The sequence below is a fragment of the Mesoplodon bidens genome, assembly GCF_964165515.1.
Source record: "Mesoplodon bidens genome assembly, chromosome: 2".
NCBI classification, from domain to species: Eukaryota; Metazoa; Chordata; class Mammalia; order Artiodactyla; family Ziphiidae; genus Mesoplodon; species Mesoplodon bidens.
The window spans coordinates 149,810,102-149,829,591 of record NC_138177.1 but is presented as its reverse complement, the minus strand read 5'-3'; the positions used below and the strand labels follow the sequence as shown (position 1 = coordinate 149,829,591).

Genomic DNA, 19,490 nt, shown 5'->3' with positions numbered 1-19,490 from the left:
AGTTCATTGGCTTGAGGATGGGGAGTAATTCTTGGTGGATGTTCATTGGTCAGGAAATAAGTCTGTTTTCTGTAAACCAGGCAATTAAGGGAAATCAGTCTCTAAGTTCCATTCTTTGGAGGGTACCTTTGTGAGATTCTCCATTTCAGATCCTCCTGTTTCATTTTAGACTGAAATCCTTTCACAAACCCATCAGCAAGACTCATTCACTCCACCTTTCCACCTCCCAAATTCCACCTTTAATCCAACCTCTTAGCTACATTTCCAGTATCATGACCCCAGGCTAGGCCGGTATAATCTCTTGCCTACTAGGTCACCTCACTTCCAGTCCTGCTCCCTTCAAATCAGTTCTCCACACAGCAGCAAGCCCAATAAACATAAAATCAAATGTAATTCAGATCTTGTCACTCCTCTGCTCAAAATTCTTCAATGATTTCTCATTAGGACAAAAGCCAAAATTATAATATTACTATGGGATACAAGATGCTAAGTTGATCTCACTCTTCTCCCCCTCACCTATTGCCTTCCATCCATACAGGCTTCTTTCAGTTCTTCAAGATCAAGTTCTGTCCCACCTCAGGGCCTTTGCATATATCATTCTCAGATCTTAGTCTGGAAGCCTCTCCACCTCCCTGTCCTTCATTTTGACATTCCTCCTTGTTCTCTAGAGTCAGGTTAAGTATCACTTCAAAGATTTCACCCCTGACTATTTTATCTAAAGTAGGTTCCCCCATTTTTCTGTATTCCAGTTCTCGGTTTCCCTCAGAGCACTTACTACATATCGTAATTTACTTGTAATTGTCTTCTTTTTGTCCCCTGTTCACGTTAGAAATGTTAGTTCGAGGGCAGGAACTACGTGTCGCTTTCATTATTGCTATCTCCAGCGCCTTGCACCATGCCTACCACGTGGTAGACACTCGATAAAAAGCTAGTGAATCTGGTCTTCCATTCACTGTAAATGTAGCCCCTCATTGAAACTTAGCAATAATTCCGCGAAGGAGGAAACATGCTCCCCACTGCGTGAAGTCGGAAAGTTTGTAACTTGTCCGAGGTCACTTAGAAGGCAACTAAAGAAGTTCGGATTCGAACCCATGACTGTAGGACCCGTGAGCCCTCCCTCTGAGACACCATCTTGAGGTTTCTCAGTTTAGGGAACCCCAGCAGTACTGCAACCCTCTGAATGCCTGTAACCTGTCCCCTCTGGCCGCGACTGCTCGCGAAGCTCTCAGCAAGCCCTGCGTTCTCGGATGTGGCCTGACGAGTGGGCGGTCCCAGGCCCCGGAAGGCCCCCCCCCTCCACGGAGACTACGTATCCCAACAGGCTCCGCAGGGCGCCGCTGATTGGCGGAAGAGAGGCCGGCGACAGCGTGATGACGTTCAGGGACGCCGGCGCGCGGGATTTAAACTTCGGCGGTTTACGCGGCGTTAAGACTTCGCAGTGTTGGTAGAGTTGTGGTTTTCTGGCATTTCGCGTTTCTCTTCCCGGAGCTCCTGCCTACCCATGGACTCGTCGCTTCTTCAGGCTCGCCTGTTTCCCGGTCTCGCCATCAAGATACAGCGCAGTAATGGTGAGGGGCGGGGTCCTGAGGCCAAGGGGACCCGTGGGCTGAGACGGCAGAGATTACCTCCCCTCCCCAAACAGCAGGCCCTGAATCACTATTGGGGATTCCCCTCCACCCCCCAGGTCTAGGTCTCCGCACTGGCAGTCAGTCTTCTCTACCAGGGCCAGGGGCCTCTGCACTGGCGGTGGGTCCCCTCCCCGTCCTCCAGGAATGGGCGGAGCTCCTTTGTGTCACTGGACCTCCCCGGGACGTCAGGGTTGCTGGATTCATTTCCCCTCCAACTGCCCTGCTCTTGTAGGGACCTCGGTTTTCTGGCCCCTCTATTCTCCCATAAACGCTGTGCACTTGCAGTATGTCAGATACTGGGATTCAGGGTAACGAGGCAGACGAGATCCTTGCTCTTCAGGAGTTTGCAATCCTGCCCTCTCTTTTTTAGTTGAGCAGCTACCTCAACTCTGGCAGGTCTAATACCCATATCACTAGAATGGTCGGACATAAAGGTCAGGAGTGAGATAGGGAAACCTGAGGGCGCTAGAGCCTCAGTGCTGTGTTGAGGAACTGCTCACCTAAGCACTAGAGTGATTCCCCTGCCCAAACATACCTTCACCCCACTGTAGGCTCTCTTTTGAGTAGGGATGAGTCCTTATCCTCTGCAGCTCAGTTTTAAGAACTGTTCCTTGCCTACCTCACTGTGGGATATCCCAAGGGTGAAGTGCCAGGAGGTTTGTCTCCTGGGGTTAGAAAGAAAGTCAGGCCAACTCTACATTAAGAGTCTCTGTGGGATCCTAAAAGTGAAAAAGATGGGTAACTCTGATCTTTTCATACTATAGGCTTAATTCACAGTGCCAACGTAAGGACTGTGAACTTGGAGAAATCCTGCATTTCGGTGGAATGGACAGAAGGAGGAGCCACAAAGGGCAAAGAGGTAGGTTCTATGAGTATGCTGTACCACATTTAACACCTTCCTACCTAAAAGATGTGTGTGGAAATGGAACTTGTGTCAGCCTTGTTTTTGATGTCGACTTGTCCTCCCTAATCTTAAATATGGTCCTCTTTGAATGCATTGGGATTTTATTTAGGCAGGCCTGTTCTAAATCGAAGCAATCAACAGTTTCTATTGTGTTTCTAGAAAGTAAACTGCACAGAATTCTAAAACCTTGCTCACCCAAGCTAGCTCTGAGTGCACACTACCTATGATATTGATTTGGGGAGCAAAATTGATAATCTAGTTGGGGAGACAAAAGTATGTTTCTGAAACACCAAATAATAGAAGGCAACTACAGATGAATAATGCTAGAGCAGCTCAGAGGTGGAAACTCACTGAGGATGAGCTGGGCTTGTGGGGGCCAGAAAGCTTAGCAGAAACAGTGAGATGGCCCTCATGGGGACTGGTAAAGAAGCTGGCTCTGGGCATTGAGGAAGGCCAAGGATGCTTGGCAGCAGCAAAAAGGCTAAAAAAGGAAACTAGAGGGTTTTTGTCTCTGGCACTAAGTTGTTTAAGATTTTATTCTGTAGGCAGTGGGAGCCTTGGAAGGATTTTGAGAAGAGGAGGGATGTGCCTAAGATATTTATGTTTTAGAGGCATTGTGGTGTGGTGAAGAGGTCACCAGGCTAAGAGTATGAAAACCTGGATTCTAGAGTCTGGCTCTGCCACTACTTAATGTGTTCTCAGACACGTTTCTGTCCCTCTTAAAAATTCAACTTCCTCATTTCTAAAATGAGGTTGATAATAATATCTACTTATTTTGGGTTGTTTTGAGGACTTATTCAACAAATCCTTTTGTACTGGTTCTAAAATGCCAGCCAGTGTGTTTGGTACTGGGGATACAGAAGTGAATAAGACAGACCTGGACCCTTTTCCGTGGAGCTTAACAGATAACACATGTAAAGGGCTTGCTTAGCATAGTGCCTTATGGTAGGTATGCATATATTTAGGTGGTATATCTGAGAAACAGAAGAACTGAATTCTTTACATTATCTGTCCTTGAATCAAGAGGTTCCTAAAATTCCTTTCAACAATCTATTAGCAGTTCCGTGTGACTTATTTTTGTTTTTGTTGTTCGTTTAGAAATACAGCTCTTATTGGGTCTCACTCCAGCTTAAATATTGCCTTTGGAATAAAGTCCAAACTTCTTAGTGAGGAATTAAAGCCTTTTCAAGATCTGATCCCAATCAACTCTTTTTCTTTATACCACACACTCCTTCCAAAGTAGTGCCAGGGACAAATGGGGCAGTTCCCCACTCTATGATCCTGCCTAGTGTCTCGCTGCCTTCACACTCTCACTCTTATTCCTTCCTCCTGAATCATCAAAGTGAGGATCAGTTAATGTCAGAACTTTGGTCTCCTGTGTTGTTTATGCTCTCTGTAGTTTAGGGATTGGAATCGGGGGAGTGGAGGAGGGTAAAGGTCTGTAGCTGTCCAAGAAAAGTGGATAGAAGCCTGGCTACTGAAGTACTCTCCAGCTTTTGCATTTGGTGGTTCTCTCCTCCTCGTCTATCCCATGCTGCTTTGGTTTCTAGCCCTTTCTGCGCATGGCTTCTGTCTCCCACTAGCATGTGAGCTCACTGAAAGCAAAGGCAATACATGTCTTAATTCATTTTTGAATACCTTCCCCCTGCGGCCTTACTCATGACTAATAAGTGTTTGAATAGCTGATTAATACATAAAGGTTGTATTGTATAAAGGTTGCAATTGGATTGAACAAGCTATGTTGTTCACAGAAGCTTTCACTTGCTCCTTGCAGATTGATTTTGATGATGTGGCTGCAATAAACCCAGAACTCTTACAGCTTCTTCCCTTACACCCGAAGGACAATCTGCCCCTGCAGGAGAATGTAACGGTTCAGGTAGGTGCCTGTCACCTGACTGCAGCCAGTGCCCCATTTGGCTTGTTGGCTCTTTGCTGATTTGTTTTCTGGGGCTGCTTAGTTCTTCAGCACAGCACATGGGCCCAGGATAGGCCCTTGAGAATTGATAAGAGCCATATATTGTGGTGGTCTGTTTTGTTTTTCAGAAACAAAAGCGCAGATCAGTCAGCTCCAAAATTCCCGCTCCAAAGGAAGGTAAATGGATTTCTACTGGCTCACTGTCACGGGGTTTGTGCCAGGAATGATGTTCTTGGAACTCAGGAAGCTGTGAAGTAGACTCATTGCTCCAGTTTAGCAGGTGGCTTTTGTGTGGGCTGAGTCCTGCCCTGTCTTCCAAGCATCTTCTTCAGTGAGGAAGAATCTAACCTACAGGGAGGAAGAAATGGAGAGGTGTTGGTCAAAGGGTACAGAGTTTCAGTTATGCAAGATAAAGAAGTTCTGGAGATTTAATGTATAGCATAGGGCCTATGATTAATAATACTGTATTGTATACTTAGAAATTTACTGTGAGGGTAGATCTTATGTTAAGTGTTCTTACCACAAAAGGAAAAAACAAAATACAAAACAAAGGGAGCAGGAGGAAACTTTTGGAGGTGATGAGTAGGTTTATGGCATTGATTGTGACGATGGTTTCATGGGTGTATACCTACCTCCAAACCCATCAAATTGTACACATTAAATATCTACAGCTTTTTATATGTCAATCATACCTCTAAAGCAGTTTAAAAAAAAGAAAAGAAGAGAAAGAATTCAACAGTTCAACCTACAGCTCTTACTTAGGCCAACCTCTCGGGGACCTGGTGCATTTGGGAAATTTGCTGACTGGCCTGTGGAATCCAGAGCAGTAATCAGCCATTGTGGGCTTGGTTTCTCTCCTTGGGGGAACAACATGCCTTGGAGGGAGGTGGTGGGCAGGCTGTGAGAAAAGCTAGGTCAGGGCCATTTAGAAGTAGAGTTGGCAGTGCTGTGGTGATCTGGGGTGGGGTGAGATTGGAGAGATAATAGCAATGCCTCGAACTCCAGCAGAAGGTTGGGCTTTCTCTGCAGAAGGAGTCAGCATAAACCTATTTGACTACAGTCATCTGTGACGGTGGCTATAGGCACAAACTGCCCAAATAATCCAGCTTATAACCCAGAACCAGCTATACCTCACAGCCTGTCCCAGTCCAGGGGGTATCACTGCCTTGACATAACACAGCCACCTCGAGCCCAGAAACGACATGCCTGGAGCCTCAGGTTCCCAGGGGCCCAAGGTGAAAGGTGGTGCAGTTTTGAGCTTGAGCTGGGCATGACTGGTGTGTTGCTGGCCCTCTTGCAGGCTACACCACCGTAAGGGCCTGCAGGAGAGATGGGGGTGGCAGCCATCCCACTCCACGTGCATGACCCGAAAGGATACTGCCACCGCTCCTTTTAATGGAAAAAAAACCTTAATGAATGTGCATGATATTGAACAGTAGAAATGAAACACAAGATTATAGATCTTTTGAGAAATAGGAAAATTATAATAATTCATGCTCTTTATGAAAAGTAGGGATTATATAGAGCCATCAGATCAGCCTAAATTTAGGAAACTCAAATTCAGTACAAGTTGATATTTTCTTATATGACACCAGTGTTTTATTTCCAAATTCAGTACTTCTTTTATTTTTGGTTCATTATTTCTTTCTTATGGAGAGAAACTATATAGATGGGTAGAAATTGGCAAGAATTAAAGTATAACTCAATTGTTTCTCTCAGTTAAGCATTCTTTTAAGATTCCAGAAAATTCATGTAGCTGATCCCATGGTTTCTAAAGATGTGGCCCAGGCCTGGCTCTGTAAAATATCTTGGAGCAGTGGAAAAAGCCCAGACTGGAATCTGGCAGTCTTGGGTTCACATCCTGGTTCTGACGCTTACTAGTTGAGTGGCATTGGGCAAGTTGCTTAATTTCGCTGTGCCTTAATGTCGTCTTCCATTAGTTGGGAATACTGATACTTACCTCATGATGTTTCACGGTATGGGAAGATTGTAGAATGGTAGGTGCTGTTCTAAGGTTAAGAATGCTTTTTTTCAGGGATTAGGTCTATGTCTCCAGAAATGAATTCAGATTGTCCGTAGGTCCCTCCATTTACTCAAGACAGATGCTCTTGTGGGAGCCCTCAGGAGCTCTCAGATTGCAGAACGTAACAAATTAGTTTTGGGGTCACTAGTACTTGGCCTTTCTAATTTTTCCTTTCCTTGGGTGGAAGGAATGGGGAGTTGGTGGGCTCCTTTCCTGTATAGAATCTGGGAGGGTTACCCCCGACCGCCCCTCTATTATGCCTGTTGGCTCTCCTGATGATGCTGCACTGATCGGCTGCTGCCCTTGGTCCTTCAGGTCTCCGAGGCCGCTCCACTCGCATGTCCACTGTCCCAGAGGTTCGCATCACCACTCAGGAGAATGATATGGAGGTGGAACTGCCTGCATCTGCAAATTCCCGCAAGCAGTTTTCAGTTCCCAGTGAGTAATGAATCTGTCCTCCCTGTTTGAGGCCCGGGAGCAGCTCCTCACACATCACCCTGAACCTGTTCTAGAATATCCTAGGATTCCTACACTCCCTGGCTTTCGTATTGTTCTGCTCCTGCCCCACTGCTCCCTTATCTGGAAATCATCTCACTTTACTTTTTAAACTTTATTTAAACATAATATATACAGAAGAGTAAACCTATGGTTGACTACATAGTTCACAAAGTGAACACACTCATGTAACTGACACCCAGATCAAACAGAGCATTACCAGCACCCCCAAAAGTCCCCCTGAGGCCCCCTCCCAGTTCCTAAGCCCCCAAGGGTACCTACGTCCTGACTTCAGATCGCAAAAATTAACTTTTTCTCTTTTTTGGACTTTATATAAATGGAGTTTTTTAAACTTTTTTTAAAATATATTTTTGGCTGCACTGGGTCTTTGTTGCCGCGCGCAGGCTTTCTCTAGTTGCTGCAAGTGGGGGTTACTCTTCGTTGCGGTGCGGAAGCTTCTCACTCTGGTGGCTTCTCTTGTTTTGGAGCACGGGCTCTAGGAGTGCTGGCTTCAGTAGTTGTGGCTCGCGGGCTCAGTAGTTGTGGCTCGCGGGCTCAGTAGTTGTGGCTCGCGGGCTTCAGTAGTTGTGGCTCACAGGCTCTAGAGCGAAAGCTCAGTAGTTGTGGTGCACGGGCTTAGTTGCTCCGCAACATGTGGGATCTTCCTGACCAGGGATCGAACCCGTGTCGCCTGCATTGGCAGGTGAATTCTTAACCATTGCGCCAGCAGGGTAGAGGGTAGTCCCAAACATTTTTAATGGTCAGCTTTTACTAGTTATTAGTAAATAAAGTAGGTGATTTTTGTAATCATTACATTTAATGTGTATCAAATTCAGCTCTAATAAAGTGAAGGCAAGCAAAAGGGTCACGACCAGGTATGGGAAGTAGTGAGTCACCATGGGTTGTACCTTTCTGGGTTGAATCAGTATGGTTGGTTGGGGCTTCCCTGGTGGCGCAGTGGTTAAGAATCCACCTGCCAATGCAGGGGACACGGGTTTGATCCCTGGCCCTGGAAGATCCCACATGCCGCGGAGCAACTAAGCCCGTGAGCCACAGCTACTGAAGCCTGCGCGCCTAGAGCCTGTGCTCCACAACAAGAGAAGCTCGCGCACTGCAAAGAAGAGTAGTCCCCACTCGCTGCAACCAGAGAAAAGCCTGCACGCAGCAACGAAGACCCAACGCAGACAAAAATTAGATAAATAAAATAAAAATAAATAAATTTATTTTAAAAATATATATGGTTGGTTGTTGCTCAGGTTCCCATTATTCCTGGCTTTCAGTCCTGCTCCTGTTAACCACCTGGGTTCTGAAGTCAGAAATTTCTCCTAAATGAGTAGAAAGGCCTGGCCTGGCCTGAGAACCCATGCTTGGTCAAGCCTGAAGAGTAGGCCTTTAAAGGCTTTTCCCTTCACGGTGAAGCCCACACTGAGCTGCTCACACACTCTTTAAGATTTCTTGACCCCAGGAGCCAGCCCCTGTGGAGGGACTTGTGGGGTTCAAGGTGTGGGCCGAAATGCAGGAAAAAGCCTGAGCTTTGCTCACACGGTAGGAGCCTGAGCCCTTGCTGAGCTGGCAGTCGGTAGCCTTCCTCCAGGCCTATGACCCGCTAGGGCTCAGATGAGCATGGCTGTCGTATGCCTGCCTGCTTCTCCAATGACTCTTGTTCCCCCACAGCCGGCCCCCCTAGGCCCTCCTGCCCTGCAGTGGCTGAGATACCATTGACGATGGTCAGCGAGGAGGTGGAAGAGCAAGTCCATTCCGTCCAAGGCAGCTCTTCTGCAAACCCTGTGAACTCAGGTAGACACGCTGAGCTGTCTGCTGCCCTGCTCTTAGTGCAGGATAGGTAGTTACAGCCTGTCCCACACCTGGCTTGACTTGGCACCTGAATTCAAACCATGTTTGTCACATGGGGTCGTGTTTCCCTGTGGCCACAGAATCAATCTTTCACAAGAGGTGACCCTGTCACTGCCAGGTGGCAGGAGCCCTCTGATGTAGTTGAGGTGCTCTCACAGCTAAAGTCTTGGTCAACACCTGAAGAACAGCCCAGAGTGCCCACCAAGACCAAGCAGCGATGGTCTCACCTCTTCTGGTTGTTGAGAAGATGCCACAGAGGCATAGAGAGGGCTTGGGTTAGACCTGGAGTACCCTACATTAGCAAGTCTCTTGTGGGCTTGGCCATCCCAAGAGTCATAGCTGTTGCTTCCTCTCCATGCATATGGTGACATAAGAGCAAGGGTCTAGAGAAGGCCTAGTCCTGGGAAAGGCCCAGGACTCAACACAACAGCCAGAGAAGAACAAGCTGGCTTAGACAGGTAAAAGAAAGGGCTTCCTTTTTTTTTTCCCTAGTTCGGAGGAAATCTTGTATTGTGAAGGAAATGGAAAAAATGAAGAACAAGCGAGAAGAGAAAAGAGCCCAGAACTCTGAAATGAGAATAAAACGAGCTCAGGTACCTTTCTTGGGAAGCAAGGGCAAGGGTTTTTGGACAGGCATCCTTAACTGAAACCTCGTCTGCAACAGAGATAACAGTTCGGCCCCAGCATTTCTGAGGCTCCAGTTCTGATATCCAAGAAGTTTAACTAGTTTCTCATCAGGATTCAGAGAACAAATAATTCAGATATTTTTCTGAAGGCCCTCAGATGAGGAATGTTTGCTGCTGATGTCCAATGGGCACGCCCATCACACAGTTCAGTGTCCAGTGGGCTGCTGGGCACAGTTGCCTGCCTCCCCCGACTTCCTAGTTGTGTGTATGCAGGGGTGCCACAGTGGAGTTCCAGCTTGGATTATTTCCCTTTAGTTGGGTTAATGGCACAGGGGAATCCCAGCCTGCTGGTCTCCTAAGATGTGGGACAGTGGCTCTTGCCCCAGTTCCTAGAGTGGTTGGTGCATGCCTAGGCCCCCTGCCAATCTCTGTTCCCAAGACTTTGTTCCTGGGTTCTCTGCCCAGAGCCAGAGTGGGGGGCAATGAGATCGTGTGGGGGCTTGTCAGCCCTGCAGAGCTGTGTGCATATGAAGAGCTGTTGTTGCTGCCTAGCTCTGAGGCCTGAGAGCACTTAACATCTTGGCGGTCAGTCTTTCTTCGCTCCTATCCCAAACAGGAGTATGATAACAGCTTTCCAAACTGGGAATTTTCCCGGATGATTAAAGAATTTCGGACTACTTTGGAATGTCATCCACTTACTGTGACTGATCCTGTAAGTAATCCCAAAGGGTTTCTACCTCTCCTTCCTGAGTAGGTGTACAATTTTTTTTTAACATAGTTGATTTCAACATTGTGTTGGTTTCAGGTGTATAGCACAGTGATTCAGTCTCTCTCTCTCTCTCTCTACATATATATGTAAATACACACACACACACATACATACATACATACATACATACATACATACATACATACGTACATACATATGATTCCTTTTCAGGTTCTTTTCCCGAGTAGGCGTACAAGTGAGAGACAGAAACATCTCTTAAGGCAATGAGAGCGTGCAGGAATCTTCACTCACCTTCAAGGGGTTTTTTAATACCCTTTGGTGGGCTGAAGCTAGCGAGGCCTAGATGGGAGAGTCTGATCTTTATCAACTCCCACACCCCCATCCTCCCTGCTTCAGTAGGTTGGCTAGATTCTTACTACTAATCATGAAAGTGTGCTGAACCCTCCTATAGGCAGCAGAGTGAGGAAACTGGGAAGAAAATTCAGAGCTACCTTCTTACGCTCCAGAGTAACTATGGGCATAGTGGGTTCCAGTGTTAGATCTTGGCCCTTGCCTGAGCCAGACTTGGGATTAGAACTGGACGGGTTCTGGACAAGCTTTCTTTCAATATTGCTCTGACCTTTTGCTCTTGGTTGTCTTTTCTCATCCTCTTGAAGATTGAAGAGCACAGGATATGTGTTTGTGTTAGGAAACGACCGCTGAATAAACAAGGTAAGCCCTATTCAGTCAGAATGAGGCTTTGGACTGACTGTGGGTTCCCCCATGTCCAGGGAGCATCCCCTGAAATACTGTCCTTCTGCAGAATTGGCCAAGAAAGAAATTGATGTGATTTCCGTTCCTAGCAAGTGTGTCCTCTTGGTACATGAGCCCAAGTTAAAAGTGGATTTAACAAAGTATCTGGAGAACCAAGCATTCTGCTTTGACTTCGCATTTGACGAAACAGCTTCAAATGAAGTCGTCTACAGGTTAGTCCCTTGCCTCTTTGTTTCTCCTCCTTCCCCCTGACACTTTACTCTTTCCAATGAGGGACATTGTGGTAATACCCACGCTCACAGACATGCTGACCCTGAAGCCCTTCCTGGCTTCCTCTTGTGTTTTCTTTGGATGGGCCATGATGCAGAGCTGGATCTGGCTCCCAGCACCTGGAAGGCCCTGTTGGGGCTGTCCCATCCCGTTTTTCAGCTTTAGTGGCCCGCGCTTGAGTGGACAGAAGTGAGGTATTACCCATTGCACTCTTTGAGGCTGGGCTGGGCAAGCCCTAGGGGGTCTTCCTGTGTCCTGCGCAGCCACCCATTTCCCACTGGGCTTAGCAGACTCAGCAAACTCTGGAACTGCTCTGTCCAATACAGCACCCACTAGCCTCATGCGACTGTTTAAATAAAGTTAAAAATTCAGTTCTTCAGGGACTTCCCTGGCACTCCAGTGGTTAAGAATCTGTGCTTCCACTGCAGGGGGCTTGGGTTCGATCCCTGGTTGGGGAACTAAGATCCCACATGCCATACAGTGTGGCCAAAAAAAAAAAAAAATTCAGTTCTTCAGTTACACTAGCCACATTTCAATTGCTCAGTAGCCATGTGTGGCAGTGGCTACTATTGGACAGCACTGCTCTAGACCAGAGGTTGATAAACTATAGTCCATGGACCAAATTTGGCTTGCAATCCCTTCTTATATGACTCTCAAATTAAGAATGGATTTTGTGTTTTTAAAGAATCATTAAATATATATGTATATTTATGTATGTATGTATGTATGTATATATATATATATGGCAGAGACCTATTTTAGGCCCACAAAGCCTAAAATAATTTAGGTTCCTACTTTAGATGGTTTCTTTGATCTTTGCAGTGTACCTTATGCTGGAAGTCAGCTGCTAAGCTCAAGCTTTCACCTTGTGTCTCCAGGGTAGAGGAGGTGCTGGTGGCTCAGTTAGAGTATGGACCATCAGCCTGCTCCTGGCAGGTCGGTCCAGCTCTCCCCAGGTGGCTAGGAGAATTTCAGATTTCTAAGTGGAGCTGGGGTCAGGTGGGACCACTTTGTGTGAGAGGTGTGCTCATGCTTTGAAGGAGGCCCCCAGGAGTCCTGCTTTGTGCTCCATGTTCCAGGGAGCACACTTGAGGAGAGATGTACACTCTTCCCCATCCTTTCTCCTAGGTTCACAGCAAGGCCACTCGTACAGACAATCTTTGAAGGCGGAAAAGCAACCTGTTTTGCATACGGCCAGACGGGAAGTGGTAAGACTCATGTGAGTATTCAGGCCTGGCAGAGAGCAAGCCTACCCATAGCGCAATTCTAGGTCTCTGAAAAGGAGGACAATGAGTTTGTTGCAGAAAATCCCCTCAGTGCAGATGCCCCATCTCCAGATGCCTTTGCTGTGCCAGGTTCAAGGAGGGGCCTTAGTAGGTCCAGCCTCCCTCCCAGCTTTGGTGTGGCCCACTGTGGTGGTGGAGCCAGTAGTGCCCTGGCCTAGGCCAAGGGCCCTTTACCACGGTCTTCTGCCCCTTCCCTTTGCAGACGATGGGTGGAGACCTCTGTGGGAAAGCCCAGAACGCATCGAAAGGGATCTATGCGATGGCCTGTAAGTAGTGTGTTCTGCCACAGTGGGGTTGGGCACAGAAGGGCAGGTTGCTTACTTAATCCAGCCTCTCCCCCCACAGCCCGGGACGTCTTCCTCCTGAAGAATCAGCCCCGATACCGGAAACTGGGCCTGGAAGTCTATGTGACATTCTTCGAGATCTATAATGGGAAGGTAGCTGACAGGGAGCCCTTTGTTTATGTTGTTGGGGCCCCTGAAGTTTCAGAAACCTTGAGGTTGGCTAGAAATTGTAGAAGCCAAACAACCTGTGGGTTGTCAAGCCTCTGGGCCACTTCACCCAAGCGTGTGGGAGCTTTCATCCAATGGTGGGATGGTACCCACGCTCAACAAGTATGGCAGGAATATGCCTCAGGGCCCCCTCTCAGATGGGAGGTTTGCCTGTGTGTGCCCTGTCCTCCCTCCACACACCTCCCTCATAACTCTCTTCTTCCCCATTCTCACACTCGTGTTCTCTCTATATGTCTATGTATCTTTCTACCTCTCTATGCTTTTGCAGAGTCATCTTCCCCAAGTGGGGTCTAGATAATAATAATAGCTAGGGTTGCTTATTAAGATGTTACTAGGTGCTAAGCACTATTCTAAGCACTTTACTTGTCTCAGCTCATCACCACAACCCTACTAGGAAGTATTACTGTCACTGTCACTATTGTACAGATGAGAAACGAGGCTAGGTGGTTAAGTACTTGTCCAGGTTCACATAGCAAGTAAAGTAGCAGGGTCACATCAAACTGAGGCAGGCTGGTTCAGCTCCCAAGTAGACTGCCCACTGCTAGTCTGGCATAACCCAGCTCAGCTTCTCCTGCCTTTCCTGCTGCCAGCCCTTGTCTAAGCTGGGACCGGCCCTGAAGGAGGGAGGAGTCAGTGGGGTGCCCGGCGCCTGATGGCCTTGGCCTTGTTCCCCTGTTCCCCTGACACAGCTGTTCGACCTGCTCAACAAGAAAGCCAAGCTGCGCGTGCTAGAGGATGGCAAGCAGCAGGTGCAGGTGGTGGGGCTGCAGGAGCACGTGGTGAGCTGTGCTGATGACGTCATCAAGATGATCGACATAGGCAGTGCCTGCAGGTCAGAGTTCCGGCCAGGGGAAGGGGCCGCCTTCTAATGCCGGGTCAGGTGACAGACTAGCGCTGAGTCCTTTGCTGTTTCCACAGAGCGCCGCTTCCCCTGGCTTGGTGCGGGCTCTGAAGGCCTCTGCCTTAAGTGGTCTCAGTGGGGCTGATGACCCAGGACGAGACTTATCAGGGTCGAGTCAAAGTATCTTGAATCTGACCAAGGCAGGCTTTATTCCCCGGCTTTTACCTAAAGGCATGCTTCCTGGCTTCTCTGGGTTTCTCCTTGCTGTTCCCTCCCTCTGTGGTGGGAGACAGGAGCTCTGGATGTGCTCTAGGCTGGAAGTGATGGGGCCACAGCTCCCTTCCTGTATAAAGGTAGGGAAGTGCAGTACCAGGGCCCTAGGTGTGGTGCAGTGGATGCTGGGCAGCTTATGGAGGCCCAGGGAGAGGGCTGCCCGCCCCAGGGCCCTTGAGTTGCAGCAAGTGGTTCATGACAGCCCCTCCTTCCCTGTGTGCCCTGCAGCAGAGGCAACTCATGCTTCCCTATGTCCTATGGGCCCTGGGGTCTGGCCAAGGCCCTCATACAGAATCCAGTACTTTGACTGCAAGGGTAAGCCGCTAGGTCCAGAGCTGGAGGGAGGGTAGGACAGAAGTGGGACAGGATGACACAAGACATCTTAGAGTCCTGACCTGTGTTCCTCTGCTACCGGAGAACTGACTGCTTTGGAACCTGGGGTGCCATGGTGGCTGGTGACCCTGGGAGCTCATAGTCCTTCTTTGTCTTCCTTTGCCACAGGACCTCTGGGCAGACATTTGCCAACTCCAGCTCTTCCCGCTCCCACGCCTGCTTCCAGATTCTTCTTCGAGCCAAAGGGAGAGTGCACGGCAAGTTCTCTTTGGTGGATCTGGCAGGGAACGAGCGAGGCGCAGACACTTCCAGTGCTGACCGGCAGACCCGCATGGAGGGCGCAGAAATCAACAAGAGTCTCCTGGCTCTGAAGGTAGTGGGGCCCAGCTGGAGGGGAGGGCGTTGGCCTGGAGGGCTGCTGGGGGAGGGAGGGAGAGAGTGGGCATCTCAAGAGGAGGGAGGGGACCTCAGCTTCCCCTGCTGTGCCCCAGGAGTGCATCAGGGCCCTGGGACAGAACAAAGCTCACACCCCATTCCGCGAGAGCAAGCTGACACAGGTGCTAAGGGACTCCTTTATCGGGGAGAACTCAAGGACCTGCATGGTGAGTAGGGTCCCTTTGGAGGTGGTGCGGTCCTGTCCCTGGGCAAGAGGCTTGGTGCTCTTGGCCACCTGGGTTTCTAGGCTCTAACTTGACTGGGCTTCAACCCCTGCTTTTGGACACCAGGCTCCTCTTTGCCTACCCAAGACGGGGGGAAAGGGTCTTCTCCCTTTATTGTATGTCCGTGCAGCTCTTGTTTTGGGGAAGGTCATTCCTCCCTTACCTGATGAAAGGGGGGCTGCAGAATTCAGAAGGAGGACCTTTGGGGAAGCAGGAGAGGCAGTCCTCGTCTCTTCTGTGGCTTCCCTCAGGGGTCATTGGCTCCCAGCCTAGGAAATAGAGGGCCACAACTGTGAGTGACTTTTTTGTGTGTGTGTGGCCGCGTTGGGTCTTTGTTGCTGTGCACAGGCTTTCTCTAGTTGCAGTGAGCGGGGTCTACTCTTTGTTGTGGTGCACGGGCTTCTCATTGCAGTGGCTTCTCTTGTTGCGGAGCATGGGCTCTAGGCGTGCGGGCTTCAGTAGTTGTGGCTCGCGGGCTCTAGAGCGCAGGCTCAGTAGTTGTGGTGCACGGGTTTAGTTGCTCCGTGGCATGTGGGATCTTCCCGGACCAGGGCTCGAACCCGTGTCCCCTGCATTGGCAGGCGGATTCTTAACCACTACACCACCAGGGAAGTCCCCAGGGACCAATTTTTAAGGCACCTTAGTTTGCAGGGCTCATGGGGCAAGTTGCCTGGCACAGAGTGGGTGCTTAATGGGTTCTGCCCCCAATTCTACATGGGTATTAGCAGCCTAAAGAACACCTGCTGGCAGCCTTTCCAAGAGCACCCTTACCCTGTGATCCTTGACCTTTAAGTGCCCGTTCCCTCTTTTGCAGATCGCCATGATCTCACCAGGCATAAGCTCCTGTGAATATACTTTAAATACACTAAGATATGCAGACAGGTACTAGTACCTACACCAGGTGGGATGGGGAGGGGGTGCAGGGTTGGGGAGGGAATGTCAACAATAAGAGCAGGGAGGAAGCTCTGACAACTCAGTGCCCATTGTCTCCTCTCCTGTGACTCGCTGAATCTGAGGCCTGGGAGTTCATATATGATGCTACAAGGTTTTTTCCGATTCCCTCAGGCTTTGGTGGGGAGCAGTGTGAATGAGGGACTTCTCCTAGGCCAAAGCAAAGCTGCTAGTCCATCTCCTCGAAGTCTCGCAATCTGAGTGATGCTGCACACTCGTGAGTGCCAAGGAGGCTGCTGTGGGATCTGAGACCTTCTTGTTTTCTCAGGGTCAAGGAGCTGAGCCCCCACAGTGGGCCCAGTGGGGAGCAGCCAACTCAGATGGAAACAGAAGAGATGGAAGCCAGCTCTAACGGGGCCCTGAGCGCAGGCAATGTAAGGGGCAGGGTGGGCCAGGCAAGACAGAAATGTGGCCTCCTGAGATGGGGACTGGGCCGCACTGTTGTGTCTCTGCTTTTGCCCCCTTAGTTCTCCAAGGAAGAGGAGGAACTGTCTTCTCAGATGTCCAGCTTCAATGAAGCCATGACTCAGATCAGGGAGCTGGAGGAGAGGGCCATGGAAGAGCTCAAAGAGATTATACAGGTGGAGAGCTAGCCCTGGCTGGGAGAGACTGGATATCCCTCCTAGCACAGGCTCAGCGCCATTCCTTGACCATGACCTGGGCTTTGCCCCTCCCCGGGTCTTCTGGCTGGGGTGGCGAGAGGCAGCCGTCTACACCAGCATTTCTTAATTCTCCACTTATTTTTTCAGCTGCTCTTCTAGGGCAGCTAATTACCACACCTCCTTCCCCACCCTGGCACACATAGGCTTTCCTCCATCGCTCTGGCTGGAGCTAGCTCTCTACTCCATGCTCCTGACTGAGGGTTTGGAGGGTAGCCTTGTCTTGTTTGTTCAGTGAATGTTTGGTGAGTACTTTCTATATGCCAGCTCCTGTGCTGAGACCAAGGGCCAAAAACCTGAAGTATGGATAACAGGCCCGAAAGTAAGACTTGATCAATCGTGACTCTTCTATTTATAAGCTGATTTCCTTGTGAAAGTCATTGAGCTTCACTGGGCCCCCAGATTCTTCAGCCCCAAAATGGGCAAGACAAGATGGTTACATCTGAGAATTAAGTGTTATGTTTTTAAAGCACTCAGCCGTCCCCAGCATGTAGTCAGCGTTTAGTAAGTGGTAGATGCTACCACTGCTGTGATCCCTGCTGTGGAAGAGCAAGCGGGGGAGAGTCCCTAAGAATGGGGCTCTCAGAGTGCAGAGCAGAAGGGAGAGCTCGGGGCACTTAGAACTGAGGAGGGAACATGTAGGATAAGTGCCTACACGTGTCCTCCCTCCGTGGCATGCTCAGGGTACAAATGTTTGAAAGGACGTGGTAGTTTCAGGAAGAGTGAGAGGTTCACTCTGGCCAGAGCAAAAGGTGTGAGCAGATGAGGGAAGGAGATCAAGGCTGTGGACAGGTCAGCCGGGACCTGATGCTAAAGGGCCTTAATGGTTCACACCAAAGGCCTGGACTTCGTTATGAGGGCAGTAGATACCTTTGAAGGGAGTAAAGCAAAGTGGTGACATGGTCACATCAGAGCTTTAGGTACCTTACTATGGCCACAGTATAGAGGCTGGTTTCGGGATGTGGGGCGAGCATGAGTAGAGGCACTTAGGAGTTAAGAGCAGTTAGAAGATGGTTAGAGTTCAAGAGAGATGTTGGTGTCTAGACCAACTATGACCATGGCCATGGTATTGGAATTAGGGCATGAGATTTAAGAACCATTTCGGGGGTGGAATTAGTAGGATTGGGGGACAAGCAGGGTGAAAGAAGTTCTTGCTGAGATTTCTGGCTTGAGCATCAAGACAGATGATAACATTCATTTGATATAAGGCACAGCACAAGTTTGGGGTGGGGAAGAGGATGAATTCAAGCTGAGAATTTCTGGGAGAGGATCAGGAGGCAGGGTATGGGCCATGGCTGGAGGAGTGGGCATCTGCATTGCAGATGGTAGAGCCCTAGGAATGATTTGCTAGATTGGTTTGGTCATTATTGACCTGACAAGGTTCGCGCTGTGTTGTTGCAGGAAGGTCCAGGCTGGCTGGAGCTCTCCGAGATGGCTGAGCAGCCAGACTACGACCTGGAGACCTTTGTGAATAAAGCAGAATGTGCCCTGGCCCAGCAAGCCAAGCACTTCTCAGCCCTGCAAGGTGGGTGCGGCCAGAGGATGGGGCCTCTGTGGGTGATGGCAGCTCTGCCAGAGGGAATGGGGCTTCTGAGAGACCCACTAACCCCGGGTGCACCACCCTTTCCTTCCAGATGTCCTCAAGGCCTTGCGCCTGGCCATGCAGCTAGAAGAGCAGGCCAGCAAACAAATAAGCAGCAAGAAACGGCCCCATTGACGACTGCAAATAAAGATCTGTTTGGTGTCACACCCAGCCTTTTCCCCTCCCCTTCCCTCCTCAGCGAACTCTGGGCACCTGGTGGGTCTAGTCAGGGTCTGAGCTGGGACAAGCTTTGGTAAATGCCAAGTATGGGGGCATCTGGGCCCAGGGCAGCTGGGGAGGGGTCAGAGTGCATAGGACACGACTTTCTTTTTCCTCACTTGTAGCCATGAAGGGAACAAGGATGGAAAGAGGGAGCTTTTAGTTATCTTATGTGCTGCCCGTCTCTCCAAGAAGGGAAAGCTCTCTGGTGTAGAGTTTTCCCTTGGGCAGCACTCTGCCCGTGTGGACTGGCTGCTGGTGGAGAGCTCCCTGGGGTTGTCCTGGCTCTTGGGAGAGGGAAGGAGCCTTTAGTTCAGCTCTGCTGGCCCTGGCCTGCCTTCCATACCCTTGGTCGGGGCACTAATATGTTTTGTACTTGAAAAAAAGTTTCTGGGACCTCTTCCTTCCCTGCTGTTTTTTAAGGCCCGAGAGGATCCCTGCTGTTTTCTGTTTTATGTATTTATACATTGTGTCTAACAATAAAGAGAAAAAAATCAGCCTGTTGAGTGGTATGTGGGAAGTGCCTGGGATGTGTATGAGCCTTCTGGGACTTAGGACCCTACTGCAACTCTGGGTAGTGCTGATTCTGTACTCTACCCAGGAGACCAAATCTACACCTGCAGTTTCAGTGACATGGTGAAGACTCCAACCTCTGCCTTGTTCAATGCTGACTAGGTCCTAGGCCCTCTCCTGGGCACAGGAGCCGTAAGCAGAAAGGAGGTGGTGCTCTGTCATTTACAGTCTGCTCAAGGCATGTCAAAAGATTCTGTGGCAACACTGACACGAAAGCACTTGCCTTGCTAGACAGGAAAGGATCTGATGGGTAACACATTTGATCTTGAAAAATGAGAAGTTTGCCAGGTAGACTGAGGAACCAAACATAGGGCATGTATGGTTTGGGAACTAGAAGACTCCAGATCCCGTGTCACAGAACATGAATTATCTAAATGGTAATGTGCCACTGAAAGGTTTTTAGC

The 19,490-nt window shown here is 49.3% G+C and overlaps 1 protein-coding gene across 2 annotated transcripts; it reads left to right on the top strand.

The window, feature by feature from the left end:
- The first annotated feature begins 1,386 nt into the window (after positions 1-1,386).
- On the top strand, positions 1,387-19,010 carry KIF2C (kinesin family member 2C). Of its 2 annotated transcripts, XM_081255612.1 has the most exons (21): positions 1,387-1,568; positions 2,393-2,487; positions 4,307-4,408; positions 4,576-4,624; positions 6,786-6,908; positions 8,640-8,762; positions 9,312-9,412; positions 10,062-10,157; positions 10,832-10,886; positions 10,978-11,140; positions 12,327-12,417; positions 12,687-12,750; positions 12,830-12,921; positions 13,686-13,828; positions 14,612-14,816; positions 14,935-15,045; positions 15,917-15,984; positions 16,322-16,427; positions 16,521-16,634; positions 18,114-18,237; positions 18,347-19,010. In XM_081255612.1, the coding sequence occupies exons 1-21, from the start codon at positions 1,502-1,504 to the stop codon at positions 18,427-18,429; spliced, it is 2,175 nt and encodes a 724-aa protein (XP_081111738.1). In that variant the 5' UTR covers positions 1,387-1,501; the 3' UTR covers positions 18,430-19,010. The 2 variants fall into 2 exon arrangements, with proteins under 2 accessions (XP_081111738.1, XP_081111739.1); XM_081255613.1 differs by lacking the exon at positions 8,640-8,762.
- The last annotated feature ends 480 nt before the right edge of the window (positions 19,011-19,490 follow it).

What these genes read in the sequence shown, in the direction of transcription:
- KIF2C (XM_081255612.1), top strand. Translation starts at nt 1,502, where the DNA reads ATGGACTCGTCGCTTCTTCAGGCTCGCCTGTTTCCCGGTCTCGCCATC. An exon ending in TGCAAACCCTGTGAACTCAG is followed by an intron (nt 8,763 to 9,311) that starts GTAGACACGCTG and finishes TTTTTTCCCTAG; the next exon opens with TTCGGAGGAAATCTTGTATT. An exon ending in AGGGATCTATGCGATGGCCT is followed by an intron (nt 12,751 to 12,829) that starts GTAAGTAGTGTG and finishes CTCCCCCCACAG; the next exon opens with CCCGGGACGTCTTCCTCCTG.